Source organism: Pelobates fuscus, chromosome 13 (genome assembly GCF_036172605.1).
Source record: "Pelobates fuscus isolate aPelFus1 chromosome 13, aPelFus1.pri, whole genome shotgun sequence".
Lineage (NCBI taxonomy): Eukaryota > Metazoa > Chordata > Amphibia > Anura > Pelobatidae > Pelobates > Pelobates fuscus.
In genome coordinates this window covers 78,997,514-79,011,959 of record NC_086329.1, presented here as the reverse complement: position 1 = coordinate 79,011,959, position 14,446 = coordinate 78,997,514, and the positions used below count along the sequence as shown (strand labels likewise).

Genomic DNA, 14,446 nt, shown 5'->3' with positions numbered 1-14,446 from the left:
ATATACGGGTATATTAATGAAAAGTACTAATACGCATTCTGACTTACAGTTTCTTCAGGTTTATTCTTAGTTACTGATACATAATAAAACAACAAAGGATGTTACAGGATAATGGACATTCAACAGCAGATGGTAATTGCTGGACTTCTGACGGGAGAGTTACATCGTTGTACAGGAAAGAGAGCCAAGAGATCTTGTGTCTCTTTGTTCAGTTACTATATAGAAGTGCCATAATGATGTCAGACTATAACTAGCCATATAAGGACAAAACCCCAAAATCCACATTCCAGAGCTCTAGGACAAAGAAAGCCTTGTGACTTATACCATTTGTTACTTATGCCAATCCAGACATCCATACATAATCAATAGAAACATAGAATATGCAATATTCTACAGATTCACAAATGACAATATAATGTTATGACCATGTAAGATATAAGGAAAAGCAAAGGGCACATTCGTTCTGTACACTTACTCTCTCGATGAGCTCTAGGAACAAAATGTGATTAGGGATTTTTGTTATGTAACGAAAGGTTTTGCTGGTTATAGGGAGGCCTGCGAGCTCTCACGTATCTTTATTTTTATGTTAACTTTCTTAAAAGCAAATAAAGATTTAATAAAAAACAAAACAAAAAAACATTCCTTTTCTGTTATTAAAAAACAAAAACAGAGCAACCTGTGCCTGTGTTCCACAGAGGTTTGCCTTCTGTCATTATAGGAAACCTAGCCTTTCAGCAACACTCAGACTAGCAAATGGACGGTAAAGCTTTTTACTCAGTGGATAACTCTTTAACCAGAAAAGGAAAGACTTGAAAACTGGAAGTGCTGATCTTCGATGGTACAACCTCAGGAACTTGTGATAACATAGGCTGATAGGAACATTAAAATAAGCATCTTGGAGATCTATAGAGATCATCACATCCAATGGAGCCACCACTTTGATGTTTTAAGAGACGGATTTACTCTCAAATCTCCCCATGTCTATGAATACATTTGGGTCATGGATTGTCAAAATCAGATGGCAACCTCCCAAGTCTTTTGGGGTAAGGACGATTTGAACTTCTGAAATAATTTGACTCAACAGAGAGGAGGCTAAAGTTTTCAGTGATACACACTCCACTGGACCTGCAGACAAAGGGGTTGGCAAAATATCCAAGTAGCTATTTCTCACAATAAATAGAACCCAGGCATCTTGAATAGACTGCTCCCAAACCTTTGCAAACAAATGAAGCTTGCTTCATACTCCGAAGATGGATCATAAGTCCACCGTGCTTGTCTTAGTACATGAAAGGAAGTAGTACCATTGGATCATTCAGTCTTTGAGGAAGACTGACCTGATTTCCATTGTAGAAAATTCTCTGCTTGGATGATATTTGCTTGTCTCTCTGTAAGATGCAGATTGTCTGTCGAATGCTGGGCCCTTACGGGGTTGTCTTTTGCGGCAAAAATACTTTTCTGCCTTCTTGATGCTTTCATCAAGGTGCTTCGCAAAGAGTATATCTCCATGTATTCACTGCACAGAGACTGTTCTTTGATGCCACGTCAGCTCTCTATGATCTGAGCCACAGGGCCCTCCAGGCTTTCACTGATAGCGACATGAAATGGGAGATGGGCCTGACTAGATCCACTGACGCTTTGGCAACAAATTTAAAAAGTCAGCTTAATATGATGAGAGATTCCAAGAGACTGTATCTAGATGCCCTGTCATCTTCCAGCTTTTGTAACCCAGCACTGGTGATAGGGACCAGACCTACTGACAGGGTGAAGACCTGTTCCTGCTGCAATGTATTACTTTATTACAGTCAATTGTCTTGTCCATGGGATCTCCCAAGGACCCCGCATCATCAACCGGACAACCTGTATGCCTAGTCAAGTCTTACAATTCCTCATATTCTTTTGGAGGAGAATCCCATTAAGAAGAGTCAAATGACCTGAAAGTGTAAAGCCAAGAAAATTGAGATTGAATAAAAATTAAGATTTTCGTTCTTTCATCACCAAGTATGTTTTCATGCTATTCATAAGTAATCAATTCCCCTACAGCTTCATCAAGATGTTCATCAAGCTAGACTTTTGGAAGCGTAGGTTAGCAAAATGATGGCTGGAGAAGGTTTCTTCTATTGGAGTTTCTTGCAGACTCCAAGATCTTCAGACTGCATGAATAAGCGAATTCACCCACTTTGACCCAGATACTCTAAGGGAGAAGAAAGGTTCTCATCTATTTTGTGATCCTGGTCACTTTCAGGAACAGAAAATTTCTCTTCAGCATCAGATAAAAAGCCCCAATCTGATACATCAGAGGGCCTGGACTTGTTGCATTAATTGCCAGCTTCTTATTCCTTGTGATGTACTAGGTGTACATAGAAGCTCAAATACAGGAACATATAAGCTTTTACTCCAAAGCCTTGTGGTTGCATGCCTCACAATATACAGAAATCTCCCTTCTTTTGCGTGAATAGCCAAGATCCACATTCAGGGCTGGGGACAGGAAACGGAGGGTTTCCGTTATTAAATATGTTAAATTACCTGTTTAATAAACACACACCCACACTTGCATTTTCTCAGTATAGTCAGAGAGAAAAGCAATGTGGCTGTATTTTACAATTAAATATCAATAGATCTCAAAGGCATGCATAGTCTATCCTGGAGATTGGAGGAACTACACATTTTATGAATGGAATTTAGCCATATGTTTGATTTATCTGTAAACATACAGCGAAACACATGTATCCCTTTAAATTAGTTTTATTTTATATACACATGATGCACACTAGAAATCTGCAGTTATATCAACAGTATCTTCAATGAAAGATTACATAACTGATGTACAAGAGGCGATAATCTATCAATACTTCCAATGCCAGAAGAAATTGAAATTTTCACCTGTTGGCCACTAAAAGTGTTAAACGAAACAGCCAACAGATAATCCTTATTTGCGCTGCATTAAGATGGATAAGTGTATGACAAAATAGAAAACAAAATAGCAAATGTCAATATACTAAACAATAAAATGTACAGAATTTAAGATAGTGGTATTTTCTGCTTTTCATTTAGGGTCACTTTGAGCATAACGTAATTAACATGTTTTTCGACACTGTAACAATACAAGATTATGCTGCTTGGGGATGAGTTTTCCTGTTGCACTTGCTCTTAAGAGTACCAATACTGACACAACAGGAAGCAAAAAGTGTAACGGAAAATGTGCTCCCCTAAAATCACCGAAACTTATAGGAATGGAATCTTATCCAACTATCCATAAACTTGTGTGAAAATGTAATTCTGCCTAATCAAAAGGCAGGAGCATTTCACTTTAGAAAAAGGGAAAAAAAACAACACCTTATATTTGAAAGTGCTCAGGCTTCTTTTCCACGGTTATAACAATCATGTAACACCATTTACAATAGTACCCAACCGGTATATTTGATTATAGATTAATTTTGTCTGAATTCAGGGGTCAGCTCACAGGATGAAGCACTGCTTTCAAACATAAGCTTTTGCAATAAATAAATCTATGCCGAAAAGATTAAAGAGTGCACGCAAAGAATATTGGGCCTATGTATAACGAGTAAATCAGTGGAACAATCGCCATAGAAACTAAGAGGAGTGTTCCTTTAGATTTCTCCATTTTTTTGGAAATGCATTAGCCCCATATTTTAAAACACGGGCCTAAATGATCAGTTTGTGTGTGAAAACCAGTGTCTATAAACAACAGGATTTCAACCTTGGAACTTCCTGTAAACTGCGGGGCCAGGTTTCTATAAATTACACACAACAAAAAATAAAAATGAACACTGGTCTAATAACCGAATGTAAAACTGTACATCTTAGAACGTAAACACCTGCAGAAGCTGCAAATGTTTTTTTGGGAACACACACACACATGTAGTAGAAGATACTTCCTTGGGTATAATGGGTTTAAACCATCAGTTTCCACTTGGCATTTACTGCACTGTAATCGTGGCTTAGCCGTTAAATACATCGGTAGAGTTCTTGAGTTGGGCAGTGTTGCTACAGTTGCAGAACAAGTGCAGATTACTCCAAATAAAATCTATCATCTGATTGTACAAAAGGCCTCTTTGGGTTCTTCTATATACAATAGTGTTTTGTTTTTAAAGTGCTAAAATTGGTCAAGCTCCTTGCTCTGATCAGTCTATTGCTTTAAAAGATCTTTGAGCACTGCTCCAGCACTCGATTCCGATGACACAGGCATAGGGGTGAAAGTGGGTAGGGCATCAGATATTGGCTTCATGAGTAGGTGTCCCGATGCGCTTGACCCCAGGGAGGAAGTTGAGATGAGGGGTACAGCAGCTGAACGGGGGGCCAGGAAAGGGTTGGAATCTGCTCTTCTGCTTGACCCAGCCATGGCTGTCCCTGCAAAATACAAAGCACTTGTTTGAAAGATGGGACAAACAAACATGTCTTGGTTTTAAAACAGTCAGTCCTTCAAAATGGCAAATATTTAGACATTAAACTTTGAGACTTTAACCCATTGGGTGTTTTGGAAGGAGGGTGTACAAAGCAGTAAAATAAAACACATGGCAGAGATTCCTTTAACCCCTTAAGGACCAAACTTCTGGAATAAAAGGGAATCATGACATGTCACACATGTCATGTGTCCTTAAGGGGTTAAAGGTTTGAAGCTAATCTTTGAATTGAGGAGCCTATAGAGTTACACTAAAATGTGTTATCCGATTACAACTTCCAAGTAGAAGAAATACAAGTGTATTCTCTCATTTAACATTGCATTGCAACAAAAAGATAAGCTTTTAGGTCAGGAACTCAAAAATCTGATGCGTTAACAGACAAAATATTGGAAAAGTATCACAGGAGGTGTACTATTAAAATCAATTGCTTCATTCAGGGCATTTGTGTCCATGCAGGAGGCTGATCGGACCTCCTATCCACCCACGTGCATACATGCTAGTTGATATGTCCACACTTTCTTCCCATACAGCATCACCAGTGGCCATATATCTTGTCCCACCATCTCACCTACGTGCTTGTAAAAATGCTTTATGGATTGGATATCCTACCAAACATATTTTTTGTGTGTTTTATGCACCATTTAGTGTGTGTGTGTGTATATATATATATATATCAATTTACTATATTTAACTGTACTCTGATTTAATTGATTTTATATATATATATATATATATATATATATATATATATATATATATATATATATATATATATATATATATATATATACACACACACACTTGAAAAAAGTATTTTGCAGACTGAAACGTCGACTGGAACGTTGTGTGAATTTGTAATTGCTCAATAAAGCAACAGATTAAATTTACCTTGAAAGACTCCTGAGTGCTCTCTACTAGTATCGTATATTATTATATTATTATAAAATATATATATATATATATATATATATATGCACACACTAAATGGTGCATAAAACACACAAAAATTATGTTTGGTAGGATATCTAATCCATAAAGCATTTTTTTGACTGTAAGAACCTCTTGAAAAATAAAAGGTGCATATCAAACCCATTGACATTCTGGCTTGGGAGACATGGTGGAGGAGAGATTGGAGGGAGGAAGACATGGGGGAGGAGAGATTGGAGGGAGGGAGACATGGGGGAGGAGAGATTGGAGGGAGGGAGACATGGGGGAGGAGAGATTGGAGGGAGGGAGACATGGGGGAGGAGAGATTGGAGGGAGGGAGGCATGGTGGAGGAGAGATTGGAGGGAGGGAGACATGGTGGAGGAGAGATTGGAGGGAGGGAGACATGGTGGAGGAGAGATTGGAGGGAGGGAGACATGGGGGAGGAGAGATTGGAGGGAGGGAGACATGGGGGAGGAGAGATTGGAGGGAGGGAGACACGGGGAGGAGAGATTGGAGGGAGGGAGACATGGGGGAGGAGAGATTGGAGGGAGGGAGACATGGGGGAGGAGAGATTGGAGGGAGGGAGACATGGGGGAGGAGAGATTGAAGGGAGGGAGACATGGTGGAGGAGAGATTGGAGGGAGGGAGACATGGTGGAGGAGAGATTGGAGGGAGGGAGACATGGTGGAGGAGAGATTGGAGGGAGGGAGACATGGTGGAGGAGAGATATGGAAGGGAGGGAGAGATATGGATGGAATGGGGAGGGAGGGAGACAGGGGTTTCCAAGGGAGGAAAACAGAAACATGGATGAAAGGGGAGAGCAGTCTCCATGCTAGGGTACGTCCTGGGAGCTAGGGCATGTTCTGTGAGTGCACTCTAAGTGCTGGGGTGGGTGCAATCTCCATGCTGGTGTAAGCTAATATATGATCCCAGTATATACACATGGTTCTGTTTTACACAGAACTGTTTTTTTTTATGGGACAGGAAGGATAAGAAAACAAAATATAATGCTAGGTCTGTTTCTTTAGCTTCCCTTTACATGGTGGAGCACGTATATAGGAGTCATGCAATGTGGAACATGACTGGGGGTAGGGTGGGTGCCGATGCAGCTTTTCGCGAAAGGCGCTAGAGATCTGCTCACCAGAAGTGGCTGTGCCTGTATTTCCTGGTGCTGGATGCACCATGTCTTGCATAGAGAGCTTGGGTCCAGAAAGAGTGGGACGCGATTCTGTCTCCAAGAACTTCACAAAGAGCTCTGAAAAAGACTGCAGAGATAGGGCAGTTATTAAATAGTACAGCGCAACAGGAAACAACCAGTGCCTTCTACAAGTACAATGATTTATTTTACTGCCAAAGCAATGCAATCCACAGGAATCTTCTGTACACTGTCACATGATAATATCCTGCTAAAAGAGGTAAACCGCTGCACGCAGATAGATTACTTTCTTTCTCTATATACTGCTCAGCCAAACATATGGTCAAGCATGGGCGTTTTCGTTCAAAAGGTATATTGTACATACAATATGGAGGTGTGTGTAAATCTAAAATGATACTCAAGCAACCTAAACACTACGAGTCCACTGCAGCGGTTAGATTGCCTGGAGTGCCCTGCCACAATTTAACATCAAACCGTTTTAAGGACAGTATTATATAAACCACGGACAATACCTCCCTATCTCCACAGATAACGTGGAATTACCAATTCTGCAATATCAGTGTCAATCTGATTTTATTTTGGAAATACTGGTTGGCTAGAAGTACTGGCCATCCTTTCTAACTCTTAAATGGTTTTGTACTAAACTGTCCCAGGGAACTCTAGGCAACATAATTGTGACTGTCTGATACTGTGGGAGTATAATGGTAATGCAGATTACAATAACAGCACTGGATAGAATTCTAAAAGGAACAATGTGTGAGTAAGATGTGTGACGTATTAGAGGAAAATCTAGAGGCAACCAGATCTTAAGAACCATTAAAGGTTTGGAATCATAGCAACAATAAGGTCCACTTTTTCGATGAATGGATCCATTTTAATTGTCCAAGATGTGCCTTCCCACCGCTCTTTAACTGCAAGTGAAACATTGAAGTAATAACCCAATTGGACATGCACTTACACTATTGAAAACGGAGGAGTAGTTGGGTCTCTGGGGCGTGCTGGGTACACTCTTTGAGCTTGGAGATCCTCCACCAAGCCAGCCGGTCACCCACCTGGTCACGCCGCGACGCTCTTCGATCAGGAGCTGGTGAAACAAAGGCATTACAACTAGGACATAAGTGGTGGCACACTGAGCACGCTGCTAATTTATGGATTTAGTGACCCTATTTACTTATCAAGAAACTGCTTAAATAAAAGAATAAGAACAAACTCTACTTCAAAGACTATATCTCCTCACAGTCTAGTGTAAACTATAATGTATACCCAACGAGCTGACATAGGTCCCATGGTACCTCTCACAGGTTAACATAATCCATAGTGTAACCCTCTCACAGATTGTCATAAGCCATATTGCAACCCTAAGCCACATAGCCCCTGTGGTCTAGTATAAACCATTACACAGCCATTACCCTTCACAGGCTAGCATGAGCCATGCTGCAACCCTTAACGGGCCAGCATGAGCGCCAGTTAGGAAAAGCTGAAAGCACTGAGCTAATCTTGTCCCAGCTCTTGCACGCCACCTTTGCCATCCGAGATTGGGAGCGCTCTGGTTTTTGTAAAACTGCTCCAAAAGGAGTTAAATAGAAATGGATGGCGCTCAAAGACACATCGCACAATAAAAATAGTGATTACGAAGCTTAAATTGTCACTGTAAGTTGTACCCCCTTCTCAGGCTATCAAGGGATAGATTAGAGTACTTATTAAGCTGGAATGAGCTATACGCAATCTTTCTGGGGGCTAGCAAGAGCTATAATTTACCCCATTCAAAGAAAGGAATCTCCTTACCTCCTCCATCTCCGCTTTGTCGATTCCGAGAATGCTCCCCATTAATCTTAGCACTTCGTGGCGTTTATTTTTAGGAGTATGGAAGTGACCAACAAACAAGTTTCTCATTAAAACCCTGGAAAGCACAAAAGAAAAAGATTTTTTTTTTCTCAGACAATGCAAAATACACAAACTGAAAATCACATGTAATCTACGGTAAACATATGTGTATTTCCTACTGAACTGAAAAGGCAGGAGCAAATTGTGGCTTAAAATATGCAAGATCTGAAAATTAGTAAGTTTCATATATAAGATGCGGCATTTGATGTGTCTTGCCCCTCTCTGTATTCCTCATGAAAAGCATATTTGAGGACTGTGTCATCTAGCCTTGGGGTTCTGAGGTGGCACTGTTCTAAATGTTAAGACATGCCATGTGTTAATTGAAAGCAGCAGGGACATTTATCTGTGGTAGTTTGAGCACTATGGGAAAAGTAGTTCAGAAACATATGCAAGGCCAAGAGTAGCCACGTCTCTTAGATCTTAAAAGGCACACTCTAGACCCCTAAAGGACTTTAGCTTGCTGAAAACCTCTATGTGTGAGAAGGGTGTCCTTCCTCCTCCCCCCCCCCCCCCCTAAAAGAGAAATTGACACACTTTTACAAACTAAATTGGTTACATCACCTTCACTATCAAGCAGGCAACAGGTAATTTTACTTCCTGTTTTCAGTAGCTCAGTGGAGCTAAACTCCAGAGGCAGCAATTGCCCAAAGCACCTGCCTGGCAAAGACTTCTCATTGAGCTGCATTGGGAAGTCTGTGATTGGACAGAAAAATAAAGACTGGGTGGGGTTAGAAGGGGAGGGCTTGCAAAGGCTTCAGACAAGAAAACTACAGGTTTTGCAAGATGTTTTCAGATATACCCCAAAGACAAAAATGCATAATTAAATAATTACGTTTTCATTGGGGTTTTATGTACTAAACAGTGATTTTATTTAATTTTGTTTTAAAAAAATCACAACTGAAAAGAGTTTAAATGAGCAGATGTTTAAAGTGGATTAATGCTTTGTTTACGACTCCTTCAAAATAAAGAACAAAAAACGTGCAAATCACCAATGTATTAAACAATCCAGCTAAAAGATAAAACTGTAACAGATGGTTTCTATGATTCCAAATAAGGATGCAGAATTTTTTGGAGTTTGCAGACACATGTAGAGTTTTTATCTTAAGTAGCAGATAACTGGGCCTCACTGCAAACACTGCTGCTTTGATTTTGATTATTAAAACAAAATATGTATAAAAAGGGAAAAGGCATGAATACATTTTGTTTTACAGGCTCTTTAAAGAGTCTGAAACCCCACACATCTGGAAACCATCCCTCCACTCGCTCCTCTTTGCCATAAATGTATTTGGATGACTTGAGATTTTGTGCTTTTGAAACTTTCAATTCATCTCTCTTGAAGTAAACCACTGCTGTCAGAGGCCTGAAGTTACCAAACATCCAGGGTTATAAGGAATGGCTGCGGTTTTGCCAAAATCTGCATAGGCAAGAGATTACAGATCTGTCATTTAAGGGAATATAATCCGGGCGATGATCTATTAAATATTTTGGGCTGTAAGTGATAAGAATGCTTAATAAAGCTTGACAAAGACCTTTTGGGGTCGAAACGTTGCTGTTGTGGTTCCTAATAAAGTGCCTGTCTTGAACCAAGGAGTGCCTGGACCTCTCTTACTTTACCAATATTTGGAAATCTGGTGTTTTATTCCGGCTCAGCAAGCACCCTTACTCAGATTTGTGGGAGTGAGTGCAGTTCCACATATACTATTCATAAGAATGCTTGAAGCGGTTCTGTCACAGGCTTAGGTTTTATTTTAAGGAGTCCTACCCCGCCCAAACTACATGTGGCCTCAATGTCCCCCCCACCCCCAATGTCTTTTTTTGGCATCATTTAACATTCCTTTGATCCTTCATCTTCCTATCTGTCACCATCTTCTTAAGCCTGGCAGTGAGGTCTATGACTTCTTGCACACTTCTTATGCTAATGATGGCTGCGCATGCCCAAGACACAGAAATAAGGAGATTGTACTGGGCATGTACAATGCTCACTGTAACACACTGCAGAATTGATTTGAGTGGCAGAAGTCATGGGAAGATATGCATGCTGGCAAATTTTGACTTGATAATAGAAGTGGAGCTTTGTTTAAGCTCTGTTGTTTTTCAAGTTATGTCAAGCATAAGAAAAAACAAAGCAAAGAAGTCCCTTCTTTGCCTTGTGTATTTTTGGAAAAATAAGGGAAAAGAAGCAAAGAAAAATGGTTTGAGAGGCAGGGAGGATTTAAGCACCGATTGAGGAAAGGTAAGATTGCTATGACACAGTTGCTTTAAATCTTAAATTGGCAAAATGTTTAAGAGATCTTAAAGAACACACCGAATCACCTACTGGTTTCTGTCTAGACTGTGAATAATATAATGAATTGTAAACTGAACTGAAATTCAGGCTAAAATAGCCAAGCTGTGATAGGAGTTTTTAAATTCCTTTGATTGCAGAGTTCAGGGAAAGAGCACATGATTTATTAAACAAGCCCAATATGTTAAAGGACCACTCCACAATTAAAATCATTAAAAAATAAATAAAAAAAATCAGTAGATATACCCCCCAAAATTACAGAAATTCACTGGGGGTACCTAAAAAAAAATAATTTAAAAAAAGCTTGCAAAAGCTGTGACCTGTGCAAGCCCTCTCGGTCTTCTTTCAGTATCTTCACAGAGAAATAACCAATTAGAGGCTTCACATCAAGGATATGCGCTTGCTTGTGCGCACACACACACACACACACACACAATATGTACAGCATTCAGAAAGAATTCAGGTGTGATCTGAGGTCTGATAAGAATGTAAGGGGGGGCAGGCACATCCAAAGAATAATGCTTATGCTACTTCATTAGCTCAGGGGAACTAACGGTATGATAGCAAGGGGGTGTTTCATTATTTGTAATAAAAGAAATCAGCACTTTTATGAAGTGCCTTTTAAATGCAAGCTGAAGTACTTTATGGGTGTGTAGTACTCCTTTTACTGTCCCTTTCATGACAGTATGCATGGCAAGGCGTGTGTAAGGATTCATATTTTCTCCTTCCTGCCAAACACACTCCACTGATAGAAATCAGGATGGGATGGGGAGAATCTGTTTTTACTCACAACTTGCGGACAGTTCTGCACAGTCTTTATTACCCAGTTTTCGCCCCACTGAGTGATTGGCAGTTTTTCCCTCATGCAAAGAACAGGTGATTTTTGTTAGCGCTCATGTATGTGGCACAGAAAGCCCCTGCCAGTTCCAGCAAACTGGCAGCACCAAGCCAAGAAATTACTCAGAGTTTTAACACATTCATACACTAACCCTTTTCTCTGACCAAAAGCTTAGCAGCTCAATGTCCAGCAACAGCAAAGGAGTTTCAAATATAAAAATACTAGCAAGGTCTAACATATTGCCCTAGTAAAGTGCATTAATTTACATTTTTTATTTTACAAAACAGATTTGAGGAAAAAATAATAATTTATATATTATATAAATAAATAAATAAATAAAAAGAAAGAAACGGTCTGTAGAGTAACACATACTTGTCTACCTTCCCCTCCGTGCTGTGTAACAGATTCATCAGTTTGTTTTGAGCATCTTCCAGCATCTCCTGCTTCAGGTCACCTAAAATACAAAGTGAGATTCTTTACATTAATAAACACGTAACGCTAGTCATGTGTACATTGGTAGAATGTGAAACAGTTCCAGATGAATATGATCTGCTATACACATCTCTAAATGTCTCATGGAACTGGTCCAGCTCAATCCCTTTAAATTAGAGACATTGACAGTACCTACACTACTGATGGCTACACTTGGGTATGGCAGATATTTGTTAATGTAACCGAATTTCCCATGCTGTTCGACCAGCTTAAGCTACAGTGCCAAAGTTAGCCATCAATGCCATGCGCCAAGTTGTTTTAAGTCTATATCTTGATTTTTCTCAAGAGAAGGAATGTTATTTCTTTGATTAAACAGTGACCTTGTGGCTCCCCTTAGTGGGTTCTCCACCCAAACTGTGAGAAAGAATTCATATGTCTTATTTAGGAATTATTGGTTGTGGCATGTCCCCTGGCTCGTAACTCATTTAATCTTGACTTAATACATGCAATCATTTGGAAATTAAAGAAATTGCAGATGATTAGGTAAATGGAAACAACTAGCATGTAACCTGCAACTTTTACATTTCTTATGTTAAGCAGACATCAGCTTTTTGTCGGCAAACCTCACAATTGTTAAACAAGAAAACACATTACCAATGGATAAAAGCCAGCAGAAATTCCATAGAATTTTAGCCATTAAATACCAGATTAACCCCTTAAGGACACATGACCTGTGTGACATGTCATGATTCCCTTTTATTCCAGAAGTTTGGTCCTTAAGGGGTTAAAGGGGAACTGTCACTGCCACCCCATGAAGCTCTGGGTGCAAGCATGTCTGCTCTGGCATCCAATGGATATATTCTGTATGTTTGCATTCACGCTCGGAAATGTCTCTAGTAATGCCCGTGCACCATGCATACTGTACTGTGAATGTTATCTAATTTACAATTTGTACAAGATAGAGCAAAGTTATAGATAGCTATTTGGTTACGCTAATATTGAAGAAGTGACGGTTCGATTTTTCAATTTGAATTTTTTTTTTTTTTAATTAGCTCCAGTCCAGATCTTTATCCAGCAGGGAAATTAATTCCGAATTTAGTCATCCGATGCAGCATGCAAAGGAAGAGTATTTTGATTTCCATTAAAGGGACACTATAGTCACCTGAACAACTTCAGCTTAATGAGGTTGTTCAGGTGAGTGCTACAGCTACCCGGAGCCTTTTTCTTGTAAGCACTGTATTTTCTGCGAAAATGCAGTGTTTACATTGGAAGCTTGGAACACCTCTTGTTGCAGTCAATCAGACGGCCACCAGAGGGACTTCCGAGTTCAGAGGCCCTAAAAAGGCCTCTCGTCCGATGCATTCTGGGTGAATGCATCAGACGGGCTATCAGCACACAAAGCACTGTGAACGCGCTTTGTGTGCTGATAGCCTGTCAGCACTGCTGTGGGCGTGGCTTCAGCTGACAGCTTCAGCTGACAGCTGAAGCCCGAACCCACAGGGACGCTTACGGTCCACAATAGTGGTTGAAGGGGGGGGAGGGGGAGACCTACTCTCCTCCCCCCCCCCCCCGGCGGGTGGGGGCCCTAAAATTATCAATAAGGGGGGGGACCTACTGTCCCCCCCCCGGCCCCCACCCCTGTGCGGCAAGTGGGGGCCCTAAAATTATCAATAAGGGGGGGGACCTACTGTCCCCCCCCGGCCCCCACCCCTGTGCGGCGGGTGGGGGCCCTAAAATTATCAATAAGGGGGGGGACCTACTGTCCCCCCCCGGCCCCCACCCCTGTGCGGCGGGTGGGGGCCCTAAAATTATCAATAAGGGGACCTATTGTCCCCCCCCGGCCCCCACCCCTGAGCGGTGGGTGGGGGCCCTAAAATTATCGATAAGGGGGGGGACCTACTGTCCCCCCCCCGGCCCCCACCCCTGTGCGGCGGGTGGGGGCCCTAAAATTATCGATAAGGGGGGGGACCTACTGTCCCCCCCCGGCCCCCACCCCTGTGCGGCGGGTGGGGGCCCTAAAATTATCAATAAGGGGGGGGACCTACTGTCCCCCCCGGCCCCCACCCCTGTGCGGCGGGTGGGGGCCCTAAAATTATCAATAAGGGGGGGACCTATTGTCCCCCCCCGGCCCCCACCCCTGAGCGGTGGGTGGGGGCCCTAAAATTATCAATAAGGGGGGACCTACTGTCCCCCCCCGGCCCCCACCCCTGTGCGGCGGGTGGGGGCCCTAAAATTATCAATAAGGGGGGGACCTATTGTCCCCCCCCGGCCCCCACCCCTGAGCGGTGGGTGGGGGCCCTAAATACAAAGGGGGGGGGGGGACCCTAGTTAACCCTCCCCCCCCCCCAAAAAAAAATTATCTCCCTACCTACCCCCCTCACCCTAAAAATAATGAGGGGGGGAACATTAACTAAAAACCTGTAAGTAAAAAAAAAAAAAAAAAGAGATAAAAAAAAAAACTTACCATTCGATGTTTTCTTTCTTCTAAAATCTTCTTTCTTCA

The 14,446-nt window shown here is 41.4% G+C and overlaps 1 protein-coding gene across 1 annotated transcript in view; it reads right to left on the bottom strand.

Annotated features, from left to right (window-relative positions):
• Positions 1-3,724: 3,724 nt before the first annotated feature.
• The window catches only part of TRIP11 (thyroid hormone receptor interactor 11), an 83,416-nt gene continuing 72,694 nt past the window's right edge, over positions 3,725-14,446 (bottom strand). The window contains exons 17-21 of the mRNA XM_063439501.1: positions 11,884-11,965; positions 8,291-8,405; positions 7,464-7,589; positions 6,491-6,614; positions 3,725-4,368 (exon numbers count right to left, since the gene is read on the bottom strand). Of these exons, the coding sequence (XP_063295571.1) occupies positions 4,148-4,368; positions 6,491-6,614; positions 7,464-7,589; positions 8,291-8,405; positions 11,884-11,965 (668 nt within the window). The 3' untranslated portion in view covers positions 3,725-4,147. The remainder of the gene's footprint in view (positions 4,369-6,490; positions 6,615-7,463; positions 7,590-8,290; positions 8,406-11,883; positions 11,966-14,446) is intronic.